Raw genomic sequence first — 17,661 nt, 5'->3', positions numbered from 1 at the left:
CGGTACCATGGAGAAGTTATTGTTAACCCGGGTATATTTCACAGTATTAAACTTAAAGTATTAAACGTACACTGCCAGTCAAATGTTCGATATATTGTGAGGGCCTCCGCTATTATTGTGAGACTTTTGACGATACAATGTCATGATATGTGAGTTTTTGTTATGCCTAGAAGAGACTGGCTGGTCAGGTAACTAACTGCGGCTTGTCTCCAGGAAGATAGATTAATTGTAATGCCATTTTGTGGAATATTTCAGACAAAACAATGCCATCCTCATGGAGACCATCAGGTATCAGAGCCTCCACCAGAAAAGTTACGTAGTGCATCTTTAATATGTATGTCAAATTCAAAAAGAAGAAAAAAGTTTTTCATGATCTACGCTTGACTTACCGTCTCATATTCAGAGGTGTAGGGGAATAACTGAATTCCTAACCACAGCTCGGCAAACATGGTCCCCAGGCACCACACGTCCACGGCCTCGTTCCAAGGCAAACCCAGAATGATTTCAGGGGGTCTGGAGAGTGGAGAGGAGAGAGACATTAATGATCTGACAGATAAAGAGCAGTGGGTCAGACGAGCAGACAGAGTGACCACCTCCTGTCCCTCTTTTGGTCGAGATTTGCAAAGAAAACATCACAATGTTATTCAGGGTTGTGTCCAGTATCTCTATAGCATATGTGTTATTTTGATCATTCTTGACATTCAAACATTTTTTTAGAATTTCATCAGGAATGGGCTAAAATGTGCTGTCAGGGTCTTAGTTGAAAACGTGAACGTCTAGTCTGAATTACAGATGATATAATCAATCTTCTAATTTTGCAGATTGGCAAACTGCTCGCTAACTGTTAACATCACTACTTCCCGTCTAATTCTAAAATGAATAAATAATTCAAGATCAGGCAGTGAACAGTGAAGTTGCAGGTGGATGTCACTCTCATGTTAAACACTTGAGCAAATGAACTTCCAACGTTTATAAAGGCTTTTTCAGTGCTAAGGCTAATGCTAATTTTGAGGCATAATTAATATTAAAATAGCTCTACAAGTAGTCTTTACTAATTTAATGTTTTTTGTTTGTTTTTGGTTTTTAAAGTAAAAAAAAAAAAAAAAAAAACAGGATACAAAACGGTAAACGTGTGATGTTTTTTTTTTGGCAAATATAGTATTTTTAAAACAATAAAAGGTAACATGGTGATCTAAATATGTTATGTGTAAGCGGTTAAAAGCCCATAAAAGCAAAATACCCCATCTTTAAATATCTCAAGTCCATCCCTGTATGTCCCACCACTGTATTCCCTGTTATGTCTTTTCTCTACTTTTTGAGACGTACCTGTAGCACACGAGTTGGAACTTCATGCGCACTTTAGCCTTCTCTGCAGGTATGGCCAAACCAAAGTCGATGAGTTTCACCTTCAGGGGCCTCTTCTTGTGATTCACCAGCATCACATTTTCCTGTTTCAGGTCTATGTGGATTATGGACATCTCTTTCAGCGCCTCCAAGGCTGTGGCCACCTGTGCAGGATACAAGTGAGCAGGGTTAGGAGTATAAAACGGACATAAAAGTTCATTTGTAGGATTGTATTGGGCCTGTCAAAATAAGTAAATACAGATGATGAAGGATAATTTACAAGTCATTCCCCTTATGTATCAATAAAGTTTGTCAGTGTTTAATATTGAAATTAATGTATGGCACTGACACAAAAACCCAAGAGCAAATTTAAACCACAAAAACTATTCTAAATCTCAATATTGTTAAACAAAAACATGAGCTGTCATAAATAAACAGCAAAATCAAAAACTTCAGTTCTTAGTTTGTATCTGTAATGAGTCATTCAAGTTATTTATTCAACCTTTTATGACTTAAATATTATCTTATCATCAAAAAATAACCAGAAATGTCCTAGTAATGAAAAGAAAGAATACCCATGATAAATGCTGACCCCAAAAATATGCTGTCCCAGCTTTCATATATTGATAAGTTGGTATAGTAATGTAACTAAATATATTTTCAAAGTGTTCCTCCCATAACTACATACTGAGTTACTTTTCCCTGGGGTAGTACCTGTTTGGTGATGGTGCGGACAGTGGAGAGGCACAGTGGGGCATATTTTGCGTGGTAATCGAACAGACACATGTCCAGCGCTTCAAAGATGATGGCTTTCCCCAAACGAGTGTCAAACACCTCCAAGAATTTGACGATGTTTCTCTGGTCACATCCTTCCTCCATCAGTCGAGTCAGGATAGAAATCTGAACAAACAGAGACAAGAATTCAATGAAATCAGATTAGGCACCGAGGTAAAAAGATGCGTCATTAAAGAGGCACTGTGTAACTTTTCTGGTGGGGAGTTTCAGCTGTTAGATGTTATCGCTGTGTCTTGAAAGGTTCACAGTAAAGCGTCCATTCTGTCTGTCTTGCTTTGTTTAGTTACATTTTTGAAAGTTGTAGATGACTAAATGCATACTAGACTACATTTTATTTATTTAATTTATTTATTGTTTTACTGTTATAAATTGAAGCCCATAACTTCATGGAACATACATTCTTATTTGGTAAAATGTGAACAGGCTAAAAGTTTTGCCAGGTGAGAGTCGAGCAATGTCGATGACAAGTCCCCACCTCCCGCCCCTGTACGGTGTCCTGGTTTTGACAAACGGATATGGTCACACTAACCTGTATTCCACTGAGTCATGTCTTTTAATCCAACAGAAATTGACCGCATCAGCGCACAAGAGCTGTAGTTTTATCTTCGCTTAGTTTTTGCAAATTAGCGATGCGGTTTTAAGTTTCGTTTCTGTGAGAGTTGCGCAAAACTGAATTAAACACATTATAACCTCAAACGGATTGATGTGCTCTAGAGTCGTTACGGTTTATATGTCGTAAAGTTGAATTTATTTATGCAGATTAGTAGTGCAGATAGTAATAATAATGATGATCATTTTAATATAAAAACGTTAATGATTAATCGATAATCGATCGTTAATTCTTCCGACGATCGATTAAGAAAATTTCATCGAATGCCCATCCCTAGTGTGGATTTACTAGTGAACTGCTTTTAGTCATTTTTAGTTGACAAAAATTATGTAATTTTTGTTGTTGTTTTAGTTTGATTTAGTTTTTTTATACTTTTAGTTTTTGAAACTATTTCACAAAATTTCAACACTGGATTCTTACTGTGATTGCCTATCCACAGTTCTGACCTGTAACTTGGTGTCACTCCATGAAGAAAAGCAGGTTGTGCAAACCCTCCACCAGAAAAGTTACATAGTGCACCTTTAAATCATATAAAAAATCTAAATACCTCTTTCTGGGTGTCCTGTTGATATAACGGCAGTTTGACAGCCACATTCTGGAAAGTGTCCTTGATCTGACACTGGACCACTTGGGCAAATCCTCCCTTGTCCAGGTATTTTGATGAACCTGTAGTTTTTGGGGGAGAGATGATATGATCTCCTCCTCGCTCAGTCGGATTGTTTCCATCTGGAAATCTGAAAAAACAGTACACAAACATGTCACAATGTGTTTTTATTCATGTCTAAATGCAAACTAGTCCTGACTGCAGATATGTTTGCAGAGAGGGCTCAAATGTGTTCCTCAAAGGAACTGTATGTAGCCTGTGCTCTTACTGTTTTTAAAAAAAAGTTACTACAATAACAAATGAAACAACTGAACCTGTGTTACCAGAGCCTAAACCTGCAGAAATCTTACGTACAGTTCCTTTAAGAGAACACCAACAGTGNTTATCGCCATAGTGACATGTCACTATGGCGATGGGGGAGAGGAATTCATTGTTATTTTTCAAATCTCTGTTCTACATAAATACGACAGATAGTATTTATATATATATATATATATATATATATATAATACGCAAAAAATGGACATGTCCATGGTCACTCTATATTATATAGGGCTGCAGAGAACGTTCATGTTTTTAAGAGTAGGCTCAAGACCCACCTTTTTAGCTTAGCTTTTGAATGAAATATCGTCTCTCTGCCATAAGGTGTGACTGTCTTCTTTGCTGTCCTTGCTGTCCTTACTGTCTTTGCTGGTCTTTATGACACTTCAAAGTTCTAAAAGGATTAATTATCGCCATAGTGACATGTCACTATGGGGGAGAGGAACTCGTTGTTATGATGGGAACATTAGCTCCGTTAGCTTCGTTCGCTGAAAAACGTCAGTGCTTGATCAATCTTTATTTTTAGGCTAATATATGTAGCATGCAATTCTTCGAACGATCTGCTCTCAAACAAGATAGCTGTTTTATCCAATACAGGGTTTGCTAGATCGTGGAGATCAGGGGTGAGTTGGTCACGGGGATTTGTTTGTAGCTGCTATAGTTTAGCTTGGCCGATGTGAAGTGGTCCTCCGCTTTGGAATATGTTTTAAATGATGTATTTTTGACCTGATATGATTGCATTAAATTGGACAAGGGATCGAATGAGGATGGACGCGGTGGCATGATTCGAATCTAACAAAATATCTGTTTTTTTAATCAACTTCTTAAGCAGGCAACAGTTATGTCTGCATCCAGGGAAGAAGCGCTGTCTCCCGACGAACTAAGAAAGAGACTTTATCAAACATTTAAAAGCAAAGGACTGCTTGATACATTAAAAACGCAACTGAGGAATCAGCTGATCCAGGAATTAAAGCACCCACCTTTGACAGAGGGCAAGTCATCTGTCAAGAGTGATTCTGGTTTGGCCACAGTTTGTAACAGCATAGTGGCTGATTATCTACGAAACTCAGGTTATGAGTACAGCCTGTCTGTATTTAACCCAGAATGTGGTCTGAGCAAAGACAAGATGCTTACAAAAGAAGATATTCTCCAGTTTGTGAAAATTGCTCCAGAGTCGTCTCTATACAAAGCACTGTTGGCTCAAGAAAATTGTGATAAAAGTTTCCTAATGTCTCTCTTGACGCAGTTAAGCCACACTTCCACCCAAGAAGGCAATGATGTGGTCACTCAGACAACCAACATATCAAGCTATGGGGAATCACTAGTTGAAAAGATGAAAATGATTGACATGGAATATGACAAACATACTTGCAGAGGCAATACATTTTTCACTCTACAGTCTAAGCTGGATTCATATAAAAAAAAAATTGAAGAGCGGCTACAAGATGAAATGAAAATAAAGTTGCAGCACTTTAAAGATGTTGAAGTTGCTAAAGTGAAGATGGAAGAACAAGCCAAATTTAACAAAGAAATGGTTAAACTCAAACATGAACTGGAGGAGACATATGAAATGAAAGCAAAAGCTCTCACGGAACGTGAAAAAAATGCAATTGTCCGGTTACAAAAACAGCAAGAGATTGAAGAAAAAAATGTCTACATGCAAAGACAAGAAGTACTTAAGGAAATTGAAACCGTCCGGAACCGGGAGAGTGAGCTGAGGATCAGAATGGAGGCTTTTCAAAAAAAATTGTCAGATTCATGAGGAAAAAGTGAAGACCACAGTGGAGTTGCTGAGACGAAGGGAAGTGGCTGTGAAGACCTTGGAAGATACGCATGACCAAAGACTTAGAAATGAAATTTCTAGATATCAACTTGAACTCAAGGAAGAATTTGTCAAGAGAACAGAAAAACTGACAGAAAATGAGACACGAAATAAAATGGAAACAGAGCGTCTTTTAAAGGAGTCAGCTGAGCTTGACGCCAAATTGGAAGAGCATGTTAGAGCATGTTCAGAGATCAAAGAGCTGAAGATTGAGCTTAACATGGCACAGCAGCAGCAGTCTATACTGACTGAACAAAAGGAGTTACTTAAAGAGAAGCTTGAAACCATGAATGACTACACAAGCCTTAAATCAGAGAGGGTGGAGCTACAGGGCCAGCTGCGACTGCTGGGCAAACAGCTGGAGGAGGCGCTGGAGGAGAACAGTCATCTGCGTGCGGATCTGCAGAGGATCCAGAGCGCTCGAAGACAGGCTGAAGAAGACTGGGACAAACAGAAACAGGTGCTGCAGGCTCAGCTCCAAAGTGAGGTGGAGCACAGTGCTCAGCTCAGAGCACATCTGATGGAGTCTGAGGAGAAGGCCAAGTGGATGAACAACCATGTGGACGATATTAAGATGCAACTGCAGCAAACACAGCAAGCTCTTGAAAATGAAGTGCTGCGTAATCCCAAGCCTTCTCTAGTTGACCGCTCTATTCTGGAGATCTGCTCTGACCACCTGGTTCCTCCTGACATCTATGTGGACAGAACCGTACTGAAGAACACAGCGCATTATGATTTGTCTAAAGCAGATGGATCCTTGCAAGGAGACACCTGGGCCAACGCATTCGAATCTGACATGGATCTTATTGCTGATGCTAAAGCCCGAATGCTGGAGTTACAGAGAGAAGCTGAGACTATTGAGGAAGCCTATAGGAACTACCAGCAGAGGGCAGTGGTGTCCAACATCTCACACATGCTCATCCGGAGACCACTTTCCCCACAGTATCCTGCTCCTCGCGCAGACTCCCCACTGAGACGGCCACACAGAGTGGTCTCTCCCAAAGCTACTAGGACCCCCTCTGTAACATCATATGACACCAGAAAATCCTCTGAAATTCAACCTAAAGTGACGTTTTTAGAAAATCCTGCCGGGACTCTACCTTCAGGGTTTTTAGCTGGTCATGATGCACATCAATTGACTGAGACCTTATATGAAAGAGACCAACACTTTGGGGATGTAAGGCCCATTCCAGCAAGACGCACATCTCTTCCTCAAGAATCACCCACAAGAAATAACAGTCAAAAAGTAACTGAAGGCCCACTGACAGCCTTAGTAGAGGATGCACTACTCTCAAATCCGAAAGCTGTTCCTTCTGATGACTTCCTCTCTGAACTCAGTCCACCTCTCAGCCCTCAGCTCAGGAGCACAGCACGAGATACAGCCAGCCCACCAAAACTGAAGCCTGCTTTCTCCAGCTCAGAGTCCTCTCCTCAGCCAGAAAAAATCACCCTGGAGGATCTCACAGAGCCACTGCCAGAGCAGAGCCACATTCCAGAGCTTCTCCTGGACACTGGCGTCCCAGAAGGCCTCACTGTCCCGCGCCTACAGAGTCCACAACATCTACAGCAAAACCCACCACCAGCCACACAGAGTCCTGAGGATTTGCAATCCTCACGTAAACCTTCAGTGGCGGAGCAGGAGGATGACGGGGAACAAACATGGGAAAGAGAAAGAAAGGAAAGACAAGAACAAAGACTGAGAGAGCAAGAAGAGGCCAGAGAGAGGGAGCTGCAAGAACTGGAGCGACTAGAGAAAGAACATCTCTTGCAAGAGGAAGACCAGGCAGCAACAGAAGAGGAAGGTAATATACCAGACATTTAAGCAGACTTTTGCTGGTGTGTGTATATATTGTAAATGCTTTTTCTTTATTGTTTCACTTTTTGTTGTATAGCACTCTTCAAACTTTCTTTATTTGGGAACACTAATTAAACACTCAAAAAACATCCTTCTGACTACGCCATCGTTATTACAATAAGATAGAACCCCGTCACATGTGGTGAGTTGTTGAGTGAACAACTTAAGTTCATCGTTGACCAGCTAAACAGGGAGCCATTCAAGAAAAACTTGAACCTCATCACATTTGATTCCCTCAAGCCAATGCAACTGCTACAGATTTTAAATGATGTTTTGGCTGAAATAGACCCAAAGCATGCTATAGATGATGATACAGAAGATGATACGAGAAAACCACAGCCACAACATGGAGCAGATGAAGATGTGGAAGGATCTGGAGTTACTGATAGAATGTAAAAAACAGTGCTTCATTAAGGCTCAAAACCAGGCATCTATTGGCAAGGTCATTCAAGAAGGAGGAGAGGACAGGCTTGTATTGTAAACTTAGATTGTTCACGCACACTACAATCAAATATGGTCACTTCAGTTTTTATTTATAGAGGTACATTCTATACATACATTTTGCCATTTCATTTTGAGATTTTAGGAGACTCTTTTCTTTCAAAAATCACCATTAATACATGACAAACTTTAAGGTAAAAAAAGGCAGATATTTTTATCTCTTTGTCAATGCTCCCACTTCTTTAAATTGGTCTAGGTTGGTTTCTTGGAGGTGTTGCTAAACTTTTTTTTTCAATAACCCACTGGACATGTGGTTTTGACACATGTTTGTGGAGCTGTGTCCTAAATAAAAGTTGTGCGTTGTAAGTTTTGTCTCTCTGCCATAAGGTGTGACTGTCTTCTTTGCTGTCCTTGCTGTCCTTACTGTCTTTGCTGGCCTTTATGACACTTCAAAGTTCTAAAAGGATTAATTATCGCCATAGTGACATGTCACTATGGGGGAGAGGAATTCATTGTTATTTTTCTAATCTCTGTGTTCTACATAAATACGACAGATAGTATATATATATATATATATATATATATATATATATATATATATATATTTTAGACCAGTGTCCTCTGCGCTCGAAAATCGGGTCGTCCTTCAAACTAGAAACAGGACAACAATTTTGATCTCCCACACAAGAAAATGGCAGGAACGATTGCCCGTAAAGCTGTAGACCATTTGAAAAGCAAGGAGTTCAGAGATTATTTGATGAGCACGCATTTCTGGGGACCTGTGGCAAACTGGGGTCTACCTATAGCAGCCATCTCAGATATGAAAAAGAGCCCTGAGATTATCAGTGGCAGAATGACCTTCGCTCTCTGTTGCTACTCACTCGTGTTCATGAGATTTGCTTACAAAGTGCAACCCCGCAACTGGCTGTTGTTTGCCTGCCACATAACCAACGAAACAGCTCAGTTAATCCAAGGAAGTCGTCTCATCAAATACAATCTTGAGAAGAAGTCATCATAATCACCAAATCGCCTACATGCCAGAGCTTTGGAACTCCGTGTAAAATGTGGCTAATTTACTCTGATCAAAAGTCACATTTGGACAGAGTCTAGTAATAAGGTCAATTCTTGGGGTGTATTTCGGCAGTGTAACATTACAGAAAATGTTAATATCCAATAATTGAGTGATTGATTGATGCCTTAAAAATATGTTTTAGTGCACAGCCAAGATGGTAAAATGGAACGACTACTTTGAACAATTATACATAATGCAGGTCTTGGGCATCAATATTTGTATTTTCTGAATGTGTAAAACACATTTACATTACATCACATTTAATTGATAAAACTGTCACCCATGCTAATATGAAGTTGAACACACCAGTATGTTATACAAGTAAATATAGGTATACATTTAATAAGGTTATTTGCTATTATTTGATTCAAACTGGACATCTCATTTGTTGATGCTGACCAAATCCGTGTTAACATATTCACATTAATTTAACATGTTTTTGTTATTTGATTCATTTTCCCTTAAAATGGAACATGATTTCTTCAAATAAAAAAACACTTTTTAATGATGAAAAAAAAAAAAAGAGCAGCTGGTTAGCTCAATTGGGAAGTCACACCAACTCCCCAACCAGAGATTGGGTACGAAACCCCAATAAGTATCACGCTGAGCGAGGCAGTGACTGACCTGAAAGATAAGATCATGGCCCGAATGAACACAAGGCAACCCCGATGCCAGTTACAGAGGCTAAGTGAAGTACCATCTGAAAGTCTCCTAGACGATGTGAATGCAGCACTGAGAGCGATCCCTACCACAACAATCACTGAAACCAATGAGCTGATGTACACTTCAGCAGCAGTGATCCTAGATGTGTTGGGCTATAAGAGCAACCATGGGAGCCATGCGATACAATACCCACCATGGCAAAGACGGTTAGAGGCTAAAATCAAGGAGGTGCGGAGAGAAGTGAGCCAACTGTCAGAGGCCCAGAAAGGTGCAATGAAATTGGTACATCATCAGATACAACAGATAGAAGGGGGTGGGGTGGAGGGTTTACCTTACATATTGAATTTGAAGACACTCTATAAATGTAAATACACATGTGAATGCATTGGGATTAGTAAAGTTTCTGTGTAAAGTTTTGCATTGTGTTTTTGTATGTTTATGGTGGCTGGCCTCAGTCCAGCAGAGGACTAAGGATGAAAATGTGTTCTCCATTCCCAGTTTTCCTACAGTCCCTCAAGTTTCTCGCTCACTCCAAACTTTCTTTCTGCTGCTCAATTACCGTTTTCAGCTGAATATTTCACTATTTGCAGCAGGACAGCAGCTTTTTCTGCAGGAGACGTGCGCAGCAGAGCGAAGTGACAGTGGTACAGGAGTAATAGGAGTAGCAGATACTGACACACAAGCCTAGAGCGCCCTCTTGCTGCTGTCAGTCTGAACATTTTAATAAATAAGTCGCACCGGACTATAAGTCACAGGACCACCCAAACCACAAACAAAAGTGTAACTTATAGTCCGAAAAATACAGTACCTCTTTAACTGTCTGGCCTAAAGTACATCATGATCTTCTGCGACTTGAGAACATTCTCCAATAACACACCTGATGTAAAGCCATGAGCAGACATGGACACAAACTCTATATGTTAAAGCCCAAGAAACTGCACATAAATTACTCTTTACTGATGCCAGAGAAAGAGCTCCCAATCTGGCACCCCCTGTCAGCAGACGGCAGTGGAGAATAGCTGGATTGTGGCAGTTGCTGCAGACTTAGCTGTGATGGGTAAAACTCCTCCAGGCGTTCTGAAGACTGTCTCATCTTCAACACTGTCAATCTGTGGGAAGGCAGAAATAACCCAAGTAGAACCTTAGGTGGTACAAAAAAATACACCAATGCTTAAAGGTAGTTTCTGGAATATTCTAAAAGTCATGTTTAGTCAATTTCCCCTATTACACGAAATTGACTCTTGTGAGCTTTAAATTATGTTAGAACGTTATTTCCTCCTCAAAAACATACCTGTTGAGCTGTTTTGTTTCATTTACACATTTGAGTAATCCTTTATTTTTAGTCTGTCTATATCTCCGAAGCTCAAAATGTTCTGTTCCACCTTGTGACCTCATGATGCTGTAGTTTTCATCTACTTTTTACCTTTTGATTAGTACAAACTGGAAATTTCAAGGTGGAAATGATCAAAATGTTCTCATGAAGGTGTATATATTACTACATGACATCACAAAGTGGATCAGAAAGTTTTCAGTTTCAGAGAAGAATTCAGCCTAAATATAGTGAGGCCTGTAACGATAACAGATTTTGCTGGTCGATTAATTGACCAAGAATTTATTGTGATAAACGATAATATTGACATTTTGAGACCGATTTCAACTTAATATGAATAAAAATGGAATAAAAATGCAAATACACCCTCTCAAAGATCAAAAAAACCTTACTTTGTAAAGAACATTTAACACAGGAACTGTAAGACAACCAAAAACAACAGGCCTAAATAAAACACACTTGTTAACACAGGACTAGCCTAATGTAGTCTGGCTCACAGCAAAGACTTGTTAACAAAAATGCACTTGAATAAACCACTGTTGAATCAAACACAACCAAAGCATTAAATAAAATGTATTATTAAGTCTCTGGGCCCAGTCAAGCAGAAGTATACAGCAAATTCAAGTTAATGCATCTGATATAAAAATATATTCAACAGATAGCATATGTACTCTAGTTTATGAAACTGTTTACCTTTTTTCTGGACCATTTTTGGTTCTAAAGTTACATACGTTTTAAACAGACCATGTATGCAACATGGAACAAAAATTATTTCCCAAATTTCAAAGACCTGCAAATCATGTAAATAAATGGATGTATTTCATCATATCTTGTGTTATTCGATCTTTGAACTGTTCATGAAGGTACATGATTTATTTTATTTTTTTTATGTATTTAAAATGATAAAAATTTGCTTGGAAGGACTGACATATTTTATAGAAATAGTTTCCTTTCATTTTGAAGTAATATTAAAGTATTCAGAAGAAAAAAACTGACAAATTATGTAAAATCATGCACCTTCTACTTGCTTGCACAATTTTCCCTCCGTTACTTTTCCCTCCGTTACCATGACCTTTCTTAATAAAAAATCTCATTACTCAAAAAGTAAGAGTTTTTTCAATCTAATCTTGTACCATATGGTAGAAAACTATATGAAGCGAATATTCAAACCAGTTTGTTAAGGATATGTAAGTGAGAACTGGTAGTTATCGCTGTTTGTATTTATTGCCTAAAAAGTGCTGCATATTTCATTTCCTTGTCACTATGGCGATGGGGGAGAGGAATTCATTGTTATTTTTCAAATCTCTGTTCTACATACATACAAAAGATAGTATATATATATATATATATATATATATATATTATATATATATATATATATATATATATATATATATATATCTTATATATAAATCTTGTAGGATTTCGGGCTCTCCCGGGGGCTAGGCTAGTTATGTCGCTCGGGTTTGGGTTTATCGGCTGTTGGGGTTTGAGACAAAGCGCCACACAGACAGCACTCTGTTAATAAACACAGCGCAAGAAGGTTCAAGAGTCTTTACACTTGTTAAACGAGAGGAGTCAAAGAGCGATAGAAGCCTTCTAACATTCACCCTCTTTGAGAGCGAGGAAAACAAACAAACATGTAAATACAATTTATCGTGGCCAGAAAAGTTATGGAGCTTGTTAAAAGTTATCGTATGATTAATTGATTTATTGACTATCGTTACAGGCCTACTCCAGGTATATTTGAGATGAGGAAATAACATTTATGCTCATTGTCTACGGAAGCAGCCTAAATGAGGTCCAGTTCTTCATAAAATGGAAAGGTTACATGTTTGTTTGAGTCTTTAGCGTCCTTGTATTTGTCTCGCAGAGGCTTTGTTTTGTTGATATAGGAGCCAGGACCACCTGTAGCTGCACTTGGTCATTTAATAAAAACGCCCGGTTCTGATAAGACCTCTCCAATTTGGCCTGAATACAGCGATCCCCTCAAATATTAAAAAAAAAAATCACTAAACTCGCTTTCCCTCCATTGACGAGACTCTGAGCCTGACGTGTAGGTGGGATGAATGTTCCATTGGTAGATAATTTTAATTGTCAAGTTGAATCTACTCAAATAAAGCAAAATGTTCTTAGTAATTGCAAGTCAAAATTATTCATGTACAATGGGAATAAAATCCAAAATGTACTTATTCAGCACAATATGTATAATTCAGAAATCCCTTGGCAAGCTTCTTGGAAGAGGGTGGAGAGCTACTGGTGCATGAGCATGGACGCACTTCCAGCTCCATCAACTCTGGCTCCAAATCACTTTGCATTGAAAAAATGGTGAGCCCTCTCTCTGTAACTGCTGCTGTGAGAGTCATTTTGGTCTTAAAATATCCGTGTTAACCCGCTCTACATGATCTTGGTGTTTTTATTTCGCTATTTTTTTTTTTTCGAAATATCTATGGTGTGATGGTTTCAGTGTAGTTAGACAGAGAGTGACTTCCAAATGTTACTTTTAAAAGCTTTTGTCTAGTTTAGAATTATATTTGTTGCTCAAGGACTGATAATAAAAAAAAACAAAACGAACAAAAAACATTTTTTTAGACGCTAGAATTGTAATTTTCAAAACAAAAACAGGCATAATCTTTACTACAAGTGTGTCGTCTTATACTAGTTCTGATACAAATCCATTTTATGTATTTTTTCAGCATCACTACTTTTCATCAGCACGTTTCAGTCTTGATTTTTTTATACTTTTTTTTTTTTTTTTTTTTGATAACCCCACAGAGGACTCGTATCAGTTCATTCTTTGTCTGTGATTGTAAATGTTCCATCCGGTGTTTGAGCATCTGTCTCTGGCTCCCGGGGCTCTGATGGAGGGCCAGGTGGAGGAGCAGCTCTTTAGCTTTAGGAGCACTCCAGACTAATGCACCAGCCACAAGTCACGCATTTGCATATTGTTACTATTACACTGGGGCTTTATTCTAATCAATCACATCTGCTACGTGATTTATTCGCAGACGAGAGCCAGACTGTGGATCTAAATTGCTAATGGGGGGAGTAAAAAGTGACTGTGTGGTTGTGCATACTGTAGGGGGCGATGGTCAAACACTGATCTGCTCACAATGTGCTAATGATATTAAAGGGAGTTAAAAGGAAGTTTTAAAAAGGTATTACAATCACAACTAAACCTGAGTTGCCAGTGCCTAAACCTGCATATAGAGGACACATTCTCAGTATACAGACAACAGAAGCGGAGGTACTGATTCATGATTGGCTGCAGGTACTGAGGTTTAGGTTGTGAGGATAGGCTCTATTCACGTTTATGTTCCAAACGTGTTCCAGGTTTGTGACAGAAGTGTGATTAGAGCCTATTCAGATAGGAGTCCACCAGCTGGATTTCAGCATTGGAACTGGCAACCCAAATGAGGGACTCGTGTGAGGCTCATTCCGCTTTCTGACTGGATACTAGTCTTCAGAACCAAAACCCCAAATTATTACAAACAATTATTACAAATTAGCAGTAAAAGTAAAATTGCCTCAAGTGTTCAAGTATCTCGGGGTCTGACTCCAGCCTGCTATTGGTTGATGTGTTCTACTTGAAGGCCACGCCCATGCTCTGTTTTAATTAAGCCCTGATGAAGACCAGTTAAGGTCGAAACATGTTGGCTTTGGCCATTCAAATAAAGGCCTTTTAACTATATTTTAACTTTTTCTACTGTTTTGGAGTGCCTGGAGTCCGTTGTGTTTGAGTTTTGATCCTTTTTTCCCAGAGCACCCTCTACTTCCTACTGATTGGAACACCTGTAGCAAACAGCCACATTTTTGTTCTTTCTATCTCGGGGTCTTGTTCACGAGTGAGAGGAGGATTGAGTGTGAGATTGACAGGTGGATTGGTGCAGCGTTGGCAGTGATACAGTCGCTGTATTGGACCGTTGTGGTGAAGATTTACTTCACCGATTTACTGGTCAATCTACGTTCCTCTCGTCACCTATGGTCATGAGCTTTGGGTAATGGCCGAAAGGACGAGATTGCGGATACAAGCGGCCAAAATTTGTTTACTTTAGCAGTATGGCTGGGTGCTCCATTAGAGATAGGGAGAGGAGCTCAGTCACACGAGAGGAGCTCGGAGTAGAGCCGCTGCTCCTCCATGTTGAGAGGAGCCAGTTGAGGTGGCTTGGACATCTGTTTTGGATGCTGGACATCTCCCTCAGGAGGTGTTCTGGGCATGTTCCACTGGAAGGAGGCCCCGGGGAAAACCCAGGACACACTGGACTATGTCTCTTGGCTGGCCTGGGAACGTGTTGGGGTTCCCCCGGACGAGCTGGAGGAAGTTTGTCTGGGGTGAAGGAAGTCTGGGAGTCCCTGCTTAGACTGCTGCCCCCGCGACCCGGCCCTGGATAAGTGAAAGAAAATGGATGGATGGATGGATAGCAGTAAAAGTGATGATTTGAACATGTGTACCTCGTATCTGGTAACACAATTAGGTCATGTTCATTGACTTTACCATCTTACATACAATTCCTTGAGTTTATGGTGGCGATCAACTTTCTGATTGTCTCCATGGAGTTGTTATTGCTTTGCCTGAATTACTTCAGAGTAGTATTTTAACACTGTTCTGATCATGTGTCATCTATTTTGCATTTATTCAATCACAGGTTCAAAACTACCTTTAAAAACATGCATTCGCATTGTGACCGTGCTCGCCTCTCCACAGATCAGAAAAGCTGTAACGTGGCCCGGTGGTGTCACCTGGAGATCTGGATCTGGTCAGTGGAGATTTGCTTAATCGATGGTTTAATGCCACAGTGTGTAACAACATGTGAACTTGTGAACAAACCACTGCACACATACGAGACATAAAAGTTTGGTGACAAAAGCCTCAGACTTTGCACAAAGCAGTGATAAAGGATGTATTTTTGCAGAATCAACAACTGAACTTAGAGTTAGACAAACTTTATTGAGTCACAAGGGAAATTAAAGAGTAAAAAATATAAATGGTAATAATGAATTCTAAATAAGTAGCAAAAAAATAGCAAGAGACCAAATGTCAAATAAGGCATAATTAAAGAATGTAAATGTACAAGTCACAATAAGATAGAAAAATAAGTAATAAAAAAAATCTTGGCACACTACGCACTTATCTCAGGTATAAAAAGACAGATTTTGTTCTGAATGTTAGAAGAATTTTGGAGGCAAATACAAAACTGCACAGTGAAAGTCCATCTTAATAACACTATTTGGGATCACAGTTCCTCAAACCCAAGAATCATCCAGACCCAGATTTGACAGTAGGCAGTTCTTCCAAACTCTTCAAAATGTTCAAAAAAAGCTGTCCCTGCCTTGCTTATGAAGACACGGTGGTGAAAACTATTATTTCCAGTGGCATTCTGAGTGAAAAAGACTCTTTGGTGCCTTCGGTCTGAGAACACAGAGAATTTAGATGGATTTTCTGTGACAGGAGCAGGTGAAGTGTAGCAGAAGTAAACACATGTGTTGTGATGTGTGGGCCCTAAGTCTGTGTGTGTGTTTGTGTGCGTGTGTGTGTGATTGTGATGAGATTGGGGCGAGCAGGTCAGACAGATGTTCACACTCCTGCGCCTGTGCGGTGATGGTGTGCGGCGTTGGACTCCTCTCCTTTTGTGTTGCCTTTCTGTTTGCATTAGTGTTTACACCTCTCTCCAAACCAACCACTGCAACAGAGAAATAGCTGCGTAGGTTAAAAGGTGCGCTCTGTAACTTTTCTACTGGAGAACCTGCCACCTGCCCATTTCCATGGTGATATCATTGCTCATTTATCAAAATAATTTGTAGTACACTTAAAGGAGGGGTGTTAATTGTTAACATGTTACATATTTAGATCACCATGTTACCTACTTTTTTTTTTTTATGCTATATTCACAGAAGATAACATATTAACATGTTTATTGTTTTTTTCCTTTTTCACGGCTTTGTTCTCTGCACTAAGTCACCTCCCTTCAGTGTCGCAACTCAATTGGTGAGCAATTCAACGGAATATTAGCCTGATTCATCAGCCAGTTTCATTGACCTCGCAGCATTAGGATTCATTCACTCGATGGTAGGAGGGTACTTTTGTATTCAACCAGACCTGGTCTGATGCCTGATGCAATAACAGTGATGCAAGTGTGCAAAGACAAATTTGGCATGTACAGGTTTATGCAAATATGGCAGCAGCTGCACTTAAGAGCACTTTAAATACGTTTAACAATTTAAGGTAGATCTCTGTTAAGTGTTTGACGTTAAGCCACACTTCCATGCAGCATTTAATTACCATTGTGAAATATGATATGGCACTTACAGATCTTTAGAGATGGTTAAATGTTTTTTGTTATCACAAACCCAATGAATATGGCTTTGAAAAATAAAATACTTGGATTTCAACCACAAGGAACTCACACAACCCTGGTCATACCAGCTTGTCAAATCCTGATCCCCTCAGATTTCAGAAGCTAAGCAAGGTCGGACCTGGTTAGTACTTGGATGGGAGACCAGTGGGAAAATCAGGTGCCACAGTGGGGCGTTAGTCACAAAAAAAAACTGTTGTTGTGTCCTTAGGCAAGGCACTTCACCCACATTCACCCACCCACGCCTAGTATGAAAATGGTGTGTGCGTGTGAGTAATGGCGGTGGTCGGAGGGACTGATGGTGCCGACTGGCATGGCAGCTGTGCTTCCATTAGTATGCCCCAGGGCAGCTGTGGCTACAACGGTAGCTTACCATCACCTGGTGTGGAGAAAAACAATAATGAATCTATAAATGCTCTGTAAGGCGTCTTTGTGAGATACGTCTGTGAAA

The 17,661-nt window shown here is 39.6% G+C and overlaps 1 protein-coding gene and 2 pseudogenes across 1 annotated transcript; all 3 read left to right on the top strand.

Moving 5' to 3' along the window:
- Positions 1-4,311: 4,311 nt before the first annotated feature.
- Positions 4,312-7,318, top strand: LOC129410976 (centriole and centriolar satellite protein ofd1-like; annotated as a pseudogene).
- Positions 7,319-8,402: 1,084 nt separating this feature from the next.
- Positions 8,403-9,268, top strand: LOC129411030 (mitochondrial pyruvate carrier 1). The gene has a single exon (XM_055160575.1). The coding sequence runs from the start codon at positions 8,484-8,486 to the stop codon at positions 8,808-8,810; it is 327 nt and encodes a 108-aa protein (XP_055016550.1). The 5' UTR covers positions 8,403-8,483; the 3' UTR covers positions 8,811-9,268.
- A 7,996-nt stretch (positions 9,269-17,264) lies between these two features.
- LOC129411171 (5S ribosomal RNA) lies at positions 17,265-17,382 on the top strand (annotated as a pseudogene).
- Positions 17,383-17,661: the final 279 nt, after the last annotated feature.

This window comes from Boleophthalmus pectinirostris, unplaced genomic scaffold (assembly GCF_026225935.1).
Source record: "Boleophthalmus pectinirostris isolate CB_2022bp ecotype Guang Dong unplaced genomic scaffold, ASM2622593v1 HiC_scaffold_3, whole genome shotgun sequence".
NCBI lineage: Eukaryota > Metazoa > Chordata > Actinopteri > Gobiiformes > Gobiidae > Boleophthalmus > Boleophthalmus pectinirostris.
This window is presented reverse-complemented; position numbering and strand designations above follow the sequence as displayed.

What these genes read in the sequence shown, in the direction of transcription:
- LOC129411030 (XM_055160575.1), top strand. Translation starts at nt 8,484, where the DNA reads ATGGCAGGAACGATTGCCCGTAAAGCTGTAGACCATTTGAAAAGCAAG.